At 29.8% G+C, this 16,303-nt stretch overlaps 2 protein-coding genes across 10 annotated transcripts in view; one reads left to right on the forward strand and one right to left on the reverse strand.

The window, feature by feature from the left end:
- The window catches only part of Tomosyn (syntaxin-binding protein tomosyn), a 476,946-nt gene extending 466,714 nt beyond the window's left edge, over positions 1–10,232 (forward strand). For all 9 annotated transcript variants that reach the window (XM_074124613.1, XM_074124615.1, XM_074124614.1 and 6 more), the window contains one exon: positions 233–10,232. In XM_074124613.1, the coding sequence (XP_073980714.1) occupies positions 233–483 (251 nt within the window). In that variant the 3' untranslated portion in view covers positions 484–10,232. The remainder of the gene's footprint in view (positions 1–232) is intronic.
- Positions 10,233–13,337: 3,105 nt separating this feature from the next.
- On the reverse strand, positions 13,338–16,290 carry ATPsynB (ATP synthase subunit b, mitochondrial). The gene is made up of 5 exons (XM_074124628.1): positions 16,120–16,290; positions 15,751–15,945; positions 14,978–15,141; positions 13,834–14,022; positions 13,338–13,717 (listed from the first exon to the last, which is right to left on the reverse strand). Exons 1-5 carry the CDS (start codon positions 16,145–16,147, stop codon positions 13,541–13,543), a joined length of 753 nt encoding a protein of 250 aa, XP_073980729.1. The 5' UTR covers positions 16,148–16,290; the 3' UTR covers positions 13,338–13,540.
- Between the last annotated feature and the right edge of the window lie 13 nt (positions 16,291–16,303).

The raw sequence follows: 16,303 nt of genomic DNA on the forward strand, positions 1-16,303 counted from the left end.
AAACTTTAAGGGATAATGGAATTACTCTCTTGCATTCAGGTTGGTTTCATTTCTTAAAGATCATAAAATATTACATAATATGATTTATCCTAAATAGTAAAAAGCAATTCAACATCGGTATTTTGTTTATTAATATTATTATAACTGTTGGGGCGGGTGTTGATGTACTGATCAATAGCTGTACACTATAATTACTTGGTACGTAAAAAATAATAAATGATGTATGCTTTAGTTGGTGAATCAAGCGGTAAACCATCTCGAACTATAGCCAAACATATACCAGGAATAGCTGGATTAGACCAGAACGCAACTAAAGCTTGTAATGAAGTATCACGGGCTCATCAAATGGTTGTTGAGCGAGGTGAAAAACTCTCTCAGTTAGAAGAGCGTACAGCTAGAATGATGTCTGAAGCTGAAACGTTTCAATCATCAGCGCACAGCCTTATGCTCAAATATAAAGATAAAAAATGGTACCAAATATGAAACATTATTATTATATTTTATATTTATATTAACGCAACACGTATATAAACATAATGTATCGTTCAAGTGTTGCGGTTATCTCATGAGCTCCTCTCTTCATTCTTGACACTACTTTGAAATTAAAATAAATGGTAAACAACTCTCTCTCAAACTCTCTATTTCTCTCTAAGTAAAATGTTGTTCCAGAGAGCAAAATAAACCGTGACATTTTAATATCCATTCAAATGTATTAAACATAAATAAAAACAAACTATATGCCTATTATTTGTGTTGAAATAAAACATTTTATTGTGTGCGTGTGGATGTGTAGCTCAGAGATTAATTAAATGATATTTAATAAATAAAATGGAAAAAACTATATTGAATATTGAAACACTGTGATTACTATTTAAAACTTAAAATTGATGCTGTAACACATTATGGAATTAAATAGTTATTTACGGCTAAAAATAGGCCTTGGTTTAGATTTAGAATGTTATAAAAAGAATAGATTTTGTTTTTTATATCAATTGTAAGGAAGAAAATTAGTTTATTAAAGAAAATGTTAAGTTCCATTTTAACGACAAACTTATGTATTTAATAAAGTTAAGACCGTCAATTTTTTTTTTGTTACATTTTTCCGTATTCTGGCTGCCTTATGTAAAGTAGTTTTGTCGCGGAATTAGTATTAACTAAAAAAAAAATATCTAAAATATGATGTTAAGATAAATTGAGAACGGTGAATATATTTTAGTGACAATTATTGTTAGTTAAACTAGCAAAATTTAATACAGCTATGAATAAAGATGTCTAAATAAACTTTGCTTTACATCAAAAGCAGCCAGAGATTTTAAACAAAATTCTAATTTGGGGCTATTTTTATTTTTTTAAATATATATATATTTAATTGTATTTCATAAAAAATACTTTTCTGTTTCAATTCAATTAAAAGAAATTAGAAATATAATTAGTAGTCGGTTGATGTTTTAAATTAGAAGTAAAAATGTTTTCGAATTTCTTTCAAATTTTATAGTAAATAAGGCAGCTAAATTGAAATAAGTGAGTCCGTGGTACCTAGATAGTGCAGCTTTTTAAAATTTTTAAGTTATTAAATACGACTCTAGCATTATCTTTAAATAATTTTGCGGAATCTAAGCTTGAAAATTTATTATTTCTTGTCAGATTTTATTTCATATTATTTTTAACGTGTTCACGTCATTAAAATAACATTAATTATGAATTATACACAGATGCAAAAAACTGTAAGGAGGAGTAAAAACCATATCAATGGTTTTTATTGATTAAAACAAAACTATAAAATAATTTTAAACATTTCTAAATGCAAAATCGATTTTTTGAGAAAAAACCGTTAATTTCTTATAATAAATTATTTTTTAAGTCTTTTTCTTTCTGCATTATTTTTCGTAAAATCATGAACTTTTCTGGATGTAGATTTAAATTGGTGATCCTAAATTTTTCATTTCATGGATGGATTTAGTTTGATGGTACAAGTGTTGTGGCCATTTGGATGAACAAGTGCTGGGTAGTCCATTGAAAACAATAAAAAAAGAGGAAAATTCCTAAAAGTTAAGTTCTAAATCAGTAACTGCTCCTTAGATTAAAAAAAAAGTCGTTTTAGAATTATTTCGCTTATAATAAAAATTATAATTATTTGTTATATTTTGATATAAATGATTAAATTAAGGACATCTATAATAGATAGGTAATCCGTTCAGTAATAAATTTCAGAATACAGTTCCTTTGAGTAACTTCCAGAGATGTAGTTAAGTCTTTCAAGTGAGCTTCATTCAGCTTACTGAAGTAACCAGCAATTTACTCCATTTTATATTAGCGCCCTCTAGACAGTTGATTTCGTACTTCCTGACTCAGTTACACTTAAAATGTGTGTAAAAATAGAAAAACTTTTACATTATGTTTATGGTTAAGGGGCCAACCAATCACCCAACCACTTAATATTTGTTCCTAATCACTTCTTTCTTCCAATTACCATGTGTTAGTGATTTTTAAAAAATGAGCTATTTCCATCCGACTTCGTTCATTCAGTTTTTAAGTAATTATTATTTTCTTTCATTTATTCATTTTTACTTAAATAATTTAACTAGCAGTTCGCTGATTAAAAATTGTGGCATCATGCTTTTGAAGGAAATTTCTCTTTCAGCTTTCATCACTAATTTTAAAGAAATGAACTTGGACCTGAGCTCGTTTTTTTTTTCGAGAGAGAATTTCATATTTGCTAAAAGCTGGGTATTTAAGGTATAGAAAAGACCATTCTCATGAGTCCCGAAATTTGCCCAACTACTGGGTACCCTCTTCTGTTCACCAAAAATAGGGTGATCCAAACTGCATCAAGGTCTCAAGTCTCTGGCACCCAGGGCCTTTTTCTATTGGGTTGCTGGTTTTCGGGCAGTTTTCTATCGTTTTAAGAACCTCTGTCTGGTGCAAAATACTCTCGAAAGTAAAAAAATCTAAGAACTGGTGGACCTGGAAGCTAAAGTGCACCAACAACTCAGCAAATCCTCTTCCCACAGAAGTTTGTAAAATTGTCTTGAAGATCAGAAAAGTATTAAGAAATATCTTAGGATTGCAATACACCATAATATAAACGAGGGAATAAAAGAAAATTATTCTCCTAGAATTCTTTCTAGTTCGCTAATAAATATCAGATAGAACTGAGAACAAGTGGTTGAACTAATTGATCGCAGTTTAATTATTCTGAAATGTTTAATCAATTGATAATTTAGGTAATATTTATTGCTTAAAGTATGGGAGAACTATCAAAGAAACGATCAATGAGGGGCAGAACTATGTTTATTCTTTTATTATGTGCGTTAGCGATTGATTGACGTTCAAGTCTGTTACGGCGAAGTATTGTATAAAAATAGTCCCAAAATGAAATTTAAATTATATCCATGATTTTAGAAAATATATTTTTTTAGGAAATAAATGTATATTTAATTATTGTTTATTAAGGTGGATTTTAATATTCTTGAATAATTTAAAAATGAAAATAAACAGATTTTTTAAATAAATTTAGGACCTCCATTAAGCACTACAAATATGCCGCCTATTTTATATATTGGCAAAAATAAGAATGTATCAGTTTAAAAAATGAAATAAAAATAGATTACAACAAAGTAATTGCACTAATTGTTCAAATAAATATATATATTATACAAATAAGGCACACTCATACATCTACACATAAACTTATGTATATTTATTGTAAGACATCAGAAATAGTTGCTGAAAGAATATTATGAAACTGTCAAATCTTGTGCTTTAATTAGGAATTTTACTGAAAAATTGAATAAAATGAGAGAAAAAAGTGTATAAATATTTAGAGCTGGTAAATGATATTAATATCTTTTTTAAATAAAAAGAAATAGTGTGGACAAATTTGAAGAAAATACAAAGACTACTAATAGTAAAAAAATAAGAATATATAATTTCATAAGCTAATCATAATATAAAATAAAGACAAAAAAAGTAAATTAAAATTGTAGATTGTAGAAACAAAATGAATTTGCATATATAATATTTTATAAAAATGAAAAAAGCTATGTGTTAATTGTGTATATAACATTTTCATTTTCAAATAGTAATTTGTACATAATGGTCATATCTGTTGTTTATATTGGTTTGTACATTAAGATATGGCCCACGGTAAAATAAAAACATTTAATAAAAATAAACAAAAAAATTGTTAAAATTTAGGAAGTAGGCGCTGTTGTACATTTGGTATTACTTTTTTATTGTTATTATTTTCTTTTAATGATATATATTAACAAATATATATTAAAAAAAAAACTATATAACAGTCCAAATGAATTTTTCGTTCCATTTATTTTCAATAATTAGATTTTTTTTTGTTATTATAATTATTTAGTACTGGATTGTAAAATAAGTTCCTTTCAAAACTTTTTTCAATCAACACATAAAATCTTTGTCCTTCGTCTTAATAATTGCTTAGTCATAAAAAGGTATTTGTACCTCTTGGGTTAGAAATTCTGCCGGCTGAGAAGACAAACCATGCTTCTAGCCTTGGTTGTTGTTAGCTGTAAGTTCTACTTGAGAAGGAAGGATTCGTTCGTTGCGAAGAACATTTTTGGTAGTTTAATGGCAATGATTTGCTAATCCACTTAGGGTATGCCTCCAGGAGTTGACGGTAGTCGATTGCATATTTCTGTAGAAATAACCATTCATTTTGGTGATTAATTATTTATGTAGGGTCATATAAGCAAATTATTACGCGTGACTTATGACTGTACAACCGATACACGGTCTAAGGGTGGCGAAATTCGAAATTCTAAGCCAATAGTTGGAGACCCTCAGAAATGAAATTACATTTAGATCTAGGAAGTTCTTTTGTTGGTTTTCTATACTTCTGTCTGTTGTCTCAGAAAAAAAACCATTGACGGAGATAAAATAAAAGCATATAAAAAAATTTGGTGTAATCTCACTTCATAATTCTTATAGAAATGTAATTGACAAATTTACTTCGGGTTTTTAGTAATCTCCATATTTCAGCTACTTATTTAATTCATAGATATAAGTGGTAAGTGGTTAATACATATAAGTGGTAATGGCGCTTAGAATGGATCACCAAAATGCTCCTTCATCGTTAACATTCGAAAATAATTACAATCAAAACTGATAAGTCCTTACATGATTAGTAAATATACAAAGTCCAACTTAAACAAATTTTTGGAGAAAACCGCGATAAACTAAAACAAAAAATAATAATAATTATAAAGAACTACATATATGTGGAATTTAGCACTTTAGTCGTTCTGGTTTTCCTCAGTTTGAAAATTTAGCAATTCAATCAATCTTCGAGACATTTTGGAAAACAGTTTGATCTCCTGCGATTTCTCGTTATTAAGCTTTGCTTAATTTGATTCATACATGAGTGTTTTATGGCTCAAAGACCCATTTTTTAAAATTGTACACCAGAAACCTCAACTTTTTATGATAACTCAAGATCTAAAATTTGAAACGATTACGATAATTCCTTTTAGCAGGAATAAGAGAAAGTAAATAAATAATATAAAATTATGCTAAACTCCTTGATTTTTCAGGATGTGCTGTGATTGTTATCTCAATATCTCTGGGAAAAGTGCGAGTAACCTTCAAGGTTACCCTTAGGTTTCTTGAACTGATGTTTGAAGCAATTAGTGTAGAAATTTGGCTAGCATTTACGGTAAAATGCTATATTACCCTTAATGACATTTTAATTCTGTTAATGTTCTTCCTATTTTCATTCTGTTCTAAAATTTAGTATATTATTATTTTTAAATCACTGATTTAGAATTCATTTATTGCCTTGTTCAGAGCGAGCTCTCTCTTCTGCATTTACGGAAATATATAATCTAGCTTCCTCTTATTATTTTCATCTATTCAAATTAATGTTCTTAACTTTAAACAAAATTTTTGGAAGAAAAGAAATCCAAATAAAGGGTGTATGTACCTTATTATTAAAAATTGTATTTGTCATTTATTCCTACAATACGAGACAAAAACCCTCACTCAACATGATTAATATTTTATCTTCCGATTGGTGCCCCTTAAATGTTATTCTTCACTTTACCTTAAGTGGCATTAAGTTTGATCCATTTCCTATTATTGCGATTTGGAGGATAGAGGTTAAAGGTGATGAATGTTTCAAAGCTGTTGCTAAGAGGTCAAAATTGGGTTAGCCAACTCTGAGCCCGAGCAATTTCCATTCCCCCTTTTATTAATTTTAATTTATCTTTCTTAATCGAAGAGAAAAATTAGACTCCTCCATCAAATAGCTTAAAAGTACACGTAAACGCGCGACTACCAAAATTTATGTAAGACTAAAGAATGTAAAAAAAAAATTTAATTAAAGAGAATATATATGTAATGTAGCAAAACGTCCTTAGGAATCCTGATTAATAATGTTTACTACTATTTCTTCTTAACATGTTGGTATAAAAGTTTTAAAATTTGTGTTTCTTATTTGCATTGCAATTACTTGTCAACGTCGGACAAAGTACCCTAATCGTTCAATATTACAGTTTACCCTATTATGTATTTTATTAAAAAGTTAATTAATTTAGTAATAAATTAGAAAATACTTCTCTTAGTTAATTTATCTTGTAAAATATTCCATTTTTATTAAAAGTATATGACAATAAAATATTATGTTGTTAATTTTATTATTAAAATGGCGTGTTGCAAGAGAATCCGATAAATAAAGAGAAATATATCAAAAATTTATCAAATTTATTTAGTGTTGTTAAACTAAATTAAAAGCACAATAAATTTAAAGGAAAGAAAAAGCATTCTTGTTACCTTTATATTGTTCTAGTCACATGTTGCTTTCGGAGTTTTAAATTAAAACAAATTTTTCTGTTTTAAAAACAGAAAGGTACGAAAAAAAAGAGAAGTTATTGTATATAATTTTATAATTGATGAACATCTTGAGTGTGAATTATTATTGGTCTTCCTTGTACAACAAAAAATGGCAACGCCTGTACCCCACAATTTCATTGTACCTTCTTTTTATCACTTTCTCCCTCTTTAAATATGTATGTAATTAAATATATATATATATATAAGGAAAAATTCTTAATCTCTTTGGGGGATAAAAAAGTGAATGCTTATATCATAATAATATATGTATAACTTATCTTTGTTTAGCCAGGCTAGTACATAAATTAAAAACCCATCCCTTATCCTCTTTTTTTTTTTTTTTGTATTCAAAACATCCGAAAATGTTTCAATATTATTATTACTTGTTTTCAGTTTGTTTTCTCGGTTACAAGGTATTTTTAATACTAACATATTAGAAAGGGAAACTGTTTGTAAATAAATAGACATTTTTTCAGAAAACAACCCTGAACCGTCGTACTTTTTGTGTATATATATACTTTTTTTTGGAAACTCATATGTTATGGGGTTTTTCTATAAGTAAACCTAAATAGGGAAAAAAAATCTTCTCTATCCAAAATTCAAACCAACCTTTTTGTTGAATTCATGCAAATGAGGTTGAAATCTTCTACCATAAAAATACCTTTTTTTCTTGTTTTAAAAAAAAGAGTAAAATCTAAGAACAATATTCTTTTATTTTAGATTCCTTCTAAAATTTGTGATATTAATGGCTGTGTAAAAGTGTTAATCTTTCCAATGTTTATTAAAAACCATCTATTTTTATTTGTATTACATAAAAAACAGATTGTAAATCCATCTAATAGTTGATTTTGGCCATAGTTAATTCTGGGCAGGAAATTAAAATTATTGATATCATTTCTACAAACTTAAGGACAGATAAATCTGTTTTAACCATTAGAGAACCGGGGAGCGCGACTGAGCTCCTTCATGCATATGCGGAAAAATCCGGAAGCGCTATCATGCTCCTCTGAAATTTTCTCGATAAACGTTTTTAATAATTTCAATTTTTTCAGAATGATGTGTCTTTTTGTACAAGGTTTGAAACTTTTACATTTTGTAATCCAAATTATACTCTAATATGTTAGATATAATTTGTTAACTTCTCTAAAAGGATACTTTAAAAGTGACTTTGATAGAAAGCATATTTCCCTTACCTCTGCAAAAACGAATAAAAACCGCTGGTATCTTTCGCATATGTTCAGAAAATTTTCGGTAATCAAAGGGTAAATCTCTTCTAAAGTATATTATTGGTAGTTGATCTTACTGATTCTTGTTATTTATTTGACAATATCCAGAATTGCTCACTTGTCTATTCTAGTTCATGTACTGGTGAATAAACGAAAATTTAATTTTTGATAATCCCAGTGCTTAGATCAAATATTTTATTATTGCACAGATAATTGAGACTGCTTGTTCAGATTTCCACTAAATCAATTTTAACTTTATAACTCTTTTCTTCTCAAACCGAATGATATTTTTATAATTCTTAGAGATTAGGAAAATTAGCTCCTAAGTTCATTCCAGCTTCTTACAGCACACCGTCGTGTTTTCTCTCTTCACATTATCCAAATACTCCAATTTTTTATTTTATTATTAATTTTTTTTTTGCGATAAACGTTATTATGTTGTATTGTACTGGTGATAAATATTTCGAGACCAACCGGGAAATCTTTTATCTTCTTACAGCTGTTGAAGTTTTGTTTCCGAAGGATATTAGTTAGTCTAAATGAGTAAGAAGGTTCGGTCTAGAAGTGGAATCTCCTCTACATCATAGGAAGAACTGCGTTATATGGTTTGAGCATTTTAGCTGCGAATAAAACTGGTTTACCCAAAGATTTGAGCGAGTAATGAATGAATAAATTAATCATTATCAAAGTAATTGTAAAAATAGACAGACCATCTCCTGAAACTAGGAAATCATACAATTAAGAAAAACGTGACAAGTTTAACCATCCGAGATGACTCGATAGATGTCTCAATCCAGGTGGAGGGACTACCTAGTTTAGGCAAGTAACTACAATTTTTGTAGAATGTAAAAACAAATTTGTTAAAGCCTAATGTCAGAGGAAGAAAAGTAATAACCCATTTAGAAGAACAAAGAGGTTTTGTAACAAAGCACCATATTGAAACGAAATCATGAACGTTACAAATGTGATTATAGAATCTACTTGATTGATTGATTCATTTATTGGACAGATAACAGAACTTATATCCAAATAATTAAATAAATGGCAGATTATTGAAAAATACTCCATTTTACTTAACTCAACTAGTAAAATGATTTCATAAACTCAAGAGATGCAGTTGTAATAAGGTCGCTTAAACCGAACTCAACAAATTGTTGGATTTACAATCGATGTAAAAAGAATCATATAACGATCACTAACGTAAAAAATTAAAAATTATTTCAGCCAAAAAATAATTTTAGTCTAACCATTATTTTAATCATTTTTGTTATTAATTTAGAATTATCGTAGAAAAGAGTGTTCTAAACACATATCTTTCCTATTTGATAAAAATATTTATATTTATGTTTTAGAGCAGAGTAGGTAATTTAATGGTAGAATCAAAAGAGAAAATGTTACATGTGATTATTCACTTATAAAAAGATTCTAAAAATAAAAACAATCAACTAAATTAACTGGTGAGCAATAAATCAGATTTCAAAAACGATGAAGTCCCATATGTATGAGTTTATTAAGTAAATATACATTGAAAATAAATATCTAATTTGTAAAAGTGTACAGAAATTTTGAAATAAATTTAATAAAAGAAAAAGGCTTTTTTGCTTGGAAACAAGCATGCCTTCTTTTGATTAGGTAGAAATTGTACAAAACGATGTTATTAATTATATACATCTTTGGAAGAAGAAACAAATATTGATATATGTATACAAATATAAACCCTAAATAACTTTGTAACTTTGAAGGAAAAATTGTAAACTCAATAATTAAGATTAAAAAATAAAATAAATATACATATTATTGTTTGTTTGGTCATGGTTAGGTTTTACAAAGTCTATCTTATTTTGTTTTGTAAATTTGAGCATGGAAAAATTGAACAGGGAATATTTTAAGTTCCATTTTGTAAATATAAATGTAAAATAGCTGTTTTCAGTGAAGCTATTGGGGGTCATGATCTACCTTCCTATGGAAATGATAATTTGATTCTTGCAAAACAAAAAATTGTTTCCACTTAGAGTAAGTAAAAGAAATAACTTTTGCGTTATCTTATAAAAACAAAAAAGGAATTCAATGTTTAATGGGATTATGGAAAAGTAAAATATATTTTCTATTGTAATATCTGATGGTAAATACAAGATGATAAAATGTAAATGTTGCTTTCTGTTTTTACCTTTTTCGGCTTTAAAATTTTTCATCAAAAAGGTTAATGCTTGATCATCTTTTTTTTTTTCTCAGTAAATAATCAAATAGATGTAAATCACTTGTACAGTTTTCTCTTGCTGCAATACTATGAAATTTCATTTGAATTTTGAGCAAAATGTGTTTCCATCAAAGTTGTTCATTTTGTGGATGGCTTTTGCAACCCATGGTTACACTGGTGAGTATTGGAAACTCCAACTGGAAATTCATCCCTGATCCAGGTTCCAGTCAATATGTATATAAAGGAAGAAAGGGAAAAAAACACATGAAGTTAGCGGGGTAGGTGATCTTGAAAGTGCCTCTGGATCTTGTGAGATTGTAAGTAGAAGTTAGAAAAAAAAAAAGTTTTGGTTACTGCAGCGTGCTTTATCATATTTTAAAGATGAATAGAAATAGGCAAAACTCTAACCCGAAACAACGAATAAAAATGCTAATCCGAAGAATTCGTACTGAGGAAAGAATTGTTGCTTCTTTGGAAGAAAGGAATTATCAGTTAGTTGCAGAACTGAATGACACCAAAGTAGCATTGGCCAATTTGACAATTTGATGACAAACAAATGATTTAACGAACATGACATATTGATGTCAATAAATTATGAACAGGCTGTACGCTTAAATCATACCCAAAATGATCGCGTGAAATTCAGAACTAACTTGGATGAGCTAGATATGGGAGCTTTATCTGCCTTGAAGTCGATAGAATCTGCATCAGAAGTGTTATTGAATTTGAAAAAGATTACCACCCACATCAAAACTGGCATTTCGGATTACAAACAAGGGCCAGTTGTAAATGTGGTGACACCCTTTACATCTCGAAATGAAATCAACTTAACAGCAGAAGGACCAGTTGCAAATGCGGCGTCACCCTTTACATCTCGAAATGAAATAAACTTAACAGATTCTGTTGAAGTAAAAAGAAATCAAGCAACTGTCAGCCCAATGGTTAAGGGGTATGCGATCAATAATCCAAACGTCACTTTAAAGAGGCTGCAGATTAATAAAATAGGTGGCGTAAAAGAACCTGGCAAGCCAGATGATACGAGTGAATTGTCTCCTATACCAGAAGAAATCGCGTAGGCGGAATCAATTAGATCTCGATTAGGTAGAAGAGGTCAACTTCCGCAGCAGTTTACAGGGAGTGCTTCTTCGAAACTGAGTGAGTTCATACCAGAAGCGCATGCAGAACCAGTAGTGAGATTAAGCGATTTTTCTAGACTCCTGAGTAATACATCCTTGTTAAATGTAAAGTATACTCCAACTAAAGATATTTCATTTACCTCTCCTTCTACGTCATCAGCTAGTTCAGTGTCCGGAATTAACATTTTTTCTGCGGAAACTATCACTTTGAGACAAAGGAAGAAAGGGAAAAAAACAAAAAGTTAGCGGGGTAGATGATCTTGCAAGTCCCTCTGGATCTTGTGAGATTCAAAATTCTAACGTTAAGAAAATGGTAGAAGACAATAAAGATAGAGAAGCTAGGAGTTCAAATAATGGGTTATTTAAAACAGAAAGAGATTGTCAATCCATTAGCAAATTTATGAATTCTGGAACAATATCAGACAAGGATAAGAGTAAACAAGCAGACCTCACAAGGAATAGCGAGAATGCGACTTTGCTGTCGAATTCAGAGCACGTTGAAGAAAATGTATGGAATTATAAGAATTCAAGAAAACGACCTAGAAATGAGGATGCTAAATCTAATCACAAGGAAACACCTAAAAAACCTAGATTTTTTGGGGTCTCTTCATTTATACCAAATGCCGGAGTATCAATGGATGAAGTCAATAGTGTTTGCAGCAGCAGTACATTCATTGTGAGATCCAGTAACACACCAAACATTCAGGAGGATTCTATTGTAAATTGTACAAGGGTATTACCAGAGCCAGGGATAGTTATTAATGAAACAGTACAAGGAAGTTCCGCAATTGAAGCACATGAAGAACATCCTGTTGGCCATGAATCGCCATCATTCTGCCATGCTGCAAAGTCGTATTCTCGCTATTCCGTGTGAGGTCTGCTTGTTTACTCTTATCCTTGTCTGATATTGTTCCAGAATTCATAAATTTGCTAATGGATTGACAATCCTGTTCATAATTTATTGACATCAATTTGTCATGTTCGTTAGTAAAATTGGCCAATGCTACTTTGGTGTCATTCAGTTCTGCAACTAACTGATAATTCCTTTCTTCCAAAGAAGCAACAATTCTTTCCTCAGTACGAATTCTTCGGATTAGCATTTTTATTCGTTGTTTCGGGTTAGAGTTTTGCCTATTTCTATTCATCTTTAAAATATGATAAAGCACGCTGCAGTAACCAAAACTTTTTTTTTTCTAACTTCTACTTGCAATCTCACAAGATCCAGAGGGACTTTCAAGATCATCTACCCCGCTAACTTCATGTGTTTTTTTCCCTTTCTTCCTTTATATAGATATTGACTGGAACTGGATCAGGGATGAATTTCCAGTTGGAGTTTCCAATACTCACCAGTGTAACCTTGGGTTGCAAAAGCCATCCACAAAATGGGCAACTTTGATTTAAGCAGACATACCCGAACAAGCAGCCGCGGACAAGAGGAAGCGTGACGGTGGGATTTCTGGTTATATCCAATTTTACTTCCTCAAAATTTCCAAATCAATATTTTCTTAAAAAAAAATAAATGAAATAAAAAATAGCTTCTATAAAATTGAGTGCGGTTCAGATAAAAAAAATCTTCAGAAATTGAAATGAAATATCAATTAAATTTGCACTTCCAATCAACGGATTTAGTTACAATGTTCGTGAGGATGTCTTGATGCTATCTACATGAACGCCAGCGTTTTCAGCACGAGCATATCTTTCTTCATATTATTTGTTCATCTGCAAATCAATAACATGCAAACTTCTGAAAATTCACTTCTCAATTCAATTTAGTTCATCCACTTAAGTGATTAATGTGAATGGGTTTCTCTAAAGAGATATTTCCAACATTAAAGCCTGGCAATTTCAAAAGAACCAAACTTCGTTATAAACCTTTTATTTGTGATGGTATGATTATAGTGAAAATAAAAATGCCCAACATGTCGTAATGGCAGTATATTTAATGACAGAAGTGTGACACAAAACCCTCGACAGTTCAAATAAAACGTTAAATTTCACATGATGGATATTATTATTTCACTGACCAGAATTTGATATTAATCCACAGATATTTATCTTTCTTCGATGATTATTACTAACTATAATTTTTTGTTTTCAACATACTAATAACATTCACCAATAAGTTAGACTTTAACTGCTAATGCCTGAAGATCTGCCATGCACTTTTTAAGGGTTTCTTTTTCCTGTTGGGCCGAGATAGACTTCAATACATTATTTACAACCCACTGAACCATGTGTTTCTGGGCGATCGTTTGTTCAATGTACTGTTTCTCCACTTGATAGTCAAGGCGCTTTTTCACCTAAAAAATTTACAGTTGTTTACCAGACGAGAAATATATATATATATATATATATATATATATATATATATATATATATATAAAATAAAATAAAAAGTCAACAAAATAAAACTGACCTCAGAGTAAACTTGCATGGCTCGTTCCCTGTAGGAAGCTTCTAACTGCATTTTTACATTTTCTCTTTTGGCGTCTATTAGCAAAATTTGTCCCTCTGTCTGCCACTGGGCTTTCTCTTCCTGTACAATTCCTTCTTCATTGGTACGAATCTGAACTTCACGTGATTCTTTCCATCCATCTGATACACTCTGTAAGTGAGATTAATTTCAATTTTTCACTGTATTAATAAAACGTATAAAAATAAAAATAATAAAAAGAAATCGTTATTCTTTAATAATAACTTTATTTGGTTTGTTTTATTAATAAAATATTAAATTTTTATAGCAATTAAAGTCAGGATTAAAAAAAAAAAAAAATCCCAACTTTATCAGAATTCAATTGAAAGTTTCTGTTTTTCAAAGAGTTTTTAAACGGAATATTTGAATTAAGAGGAAGCTGTCGTTGTCCTATGTTGCAGCGGCTGTGTAAAATCATAAAATGCAGTTAGTTACTTGCTACTAAAAAAATAATAATGTTGACTAATTAGATCAATAATTTTGTGTCAGTTTCGCATCAACGTTTTCGATTAATAACTTAGTGAAAGTAATGAGAGAGTGAAAGTAAAGTACAACTTCTAACATTCAAAAACAAAGGCAATTATAATAAAGAGTTTTATGGCGATGTTTCTTTAAGTTCAAAGTTCAGGTATTGAAGAACACTGCATGAAGTGCTTGAATGGCTTTTCATATTGAAGCTCCATCACTGAAGACTATGTTTAATTAGTTTGCCCTCAATGAGAACACCATCTCACTGACAATGGCATTGAAAATGATTAATATAAAATTTGAGAAGATATTCACCCCAGTCTGCACAAGCTTCCAAAAAAAGAAAAAAAAGATTGAATATCGTGCAATGAAAAAGTTACATTACCGAATACAGAATTTGAGAGGGAATTATTTAAAAGCAGCTGTAGATTGTGGAAACAAAGTAAGCTTCTTTAAAAAAGTGGTATAATTTTATACACATCCATGTTCCATTTTATTTTTAATCAATCAATTAAATAAATTTTTACCTTCTCACACAATTAACTACAAAAAATATTTCTAAATCAACTAAATAATGAAGACTACAGTACTTTTGGTGAATAAATAAATACGTTCTTACATCAATTTCTTTATCCAGATAGGCAGCGACTTGTTTACCAAACTTTTTCTGCGCAAAATAAACAATAACAAAAAAAGAGTACAAGTAGTAGTAATCATGTTCGATGACCCAAATTTCTTTGCTCAACAAGTATGTATAAAGGCCAAGCCCCAGCATGTAAGGTCCTGAAACAATATTTATTTACTTTATTCTCAAGGTAAACTAATAATAAAGTGCTAACTATTCTTGTATAAAAAGGTGCCTGCGCAGGAATGGTTAATAAGTTACAAGGATTTGTAACGCTTATAAATTAAAAAATTTGTAAAGGAAATATCAAGTACAATATTTGCTTTCGGGGGGTTTCTATAATTATACACTTATAGTAAATATTATTAGGCTTATAGCATCAATAAATAAATAAAAAGTCAACATATCTTACTGCAAAAAAAAGGGGGCCAAATATTTTAAAGTATTCAAATAAATGATACATTTAGTACTAAATCCTTTAATACCGAAAGAGTTTTTCAGTAATAAATAATTCCTTTAAATGAAGTTTCGAGAGTGAACATTGACAGTGGTTGCCTTTTACTTTTAATGCTAGAGAATAAAATGCTATTGGTCAAAGAAATAAAAGGATACTTTTATCTTCAAAAACTTAAATTCGAAATGAGATAGCTTTGATAATTTTTCTACTCACTTTTGACTTAGTTTTTTAAAACAAAAATTTAGTTAATTAGAATTCAGGCGGGCTTTACGTCCTACTACCAATTAGGTGTCGATATTCTATTACTAACCTGTAACGCCAGTTTTCTTGTAGAAAAATTCAAACCATTCTTCTGGAATTGTGCAGTAACGCACTTTGGAAGGAAATTCAGCCCGCACAGGACGAGGAAAATTAACAAGATCTCTTTCTGGGCCTTCTTTTGCTGTTGTCGCGGTTAGCCTCATAGCTCCAAGAAAAGAGGGTGCTAAGGGTTTCAACTGGAGACCTAAAATTATATTAAAAAAAAGTAATTTTTTGTTATTCTAGTCTGGTTAACATAAATAAGTTGAATGAAGAGCAAAAATATTTAAATTTTGATAGGGACAGAAATTTTCAATTGTGGCAAGGTTATATGAGCAAGAGAAATATTAATTTCGTTTAATTTAAAAATAATACTTACATTTGCGTAAAGCTAACCTGGACAACATTTTTTCTAGATTAATTTGTTGAAGCTACTGTAGTACTCCTAAGTTACTAAGTAAGTAAAGCTCGCTAGCTAAAATGGTACCAAGGGTTCTAAAGAAAAAATACCAGCTGACTATAGCCAGCAGCCAGCCTAATAAGAAATAGGTTATAAAACCTCT

This window comes from Rhodnius prolixus, unplaced genomic scaffold, assembly GCF_049639745.1.
Source record: "Rhodnius prolixus isolate KJV_2025 unplaced genomic scaffold, Rpr scaffold_3, whole genome shotgun sequence".
NCBI classification, from domain to species: domain Eukaryota; kingdom Metazoa; phylum Arthropoda; class Insecta; order Hemiptera; family Reduviidae; genus Rhodnius; species Rhodnius prolixus.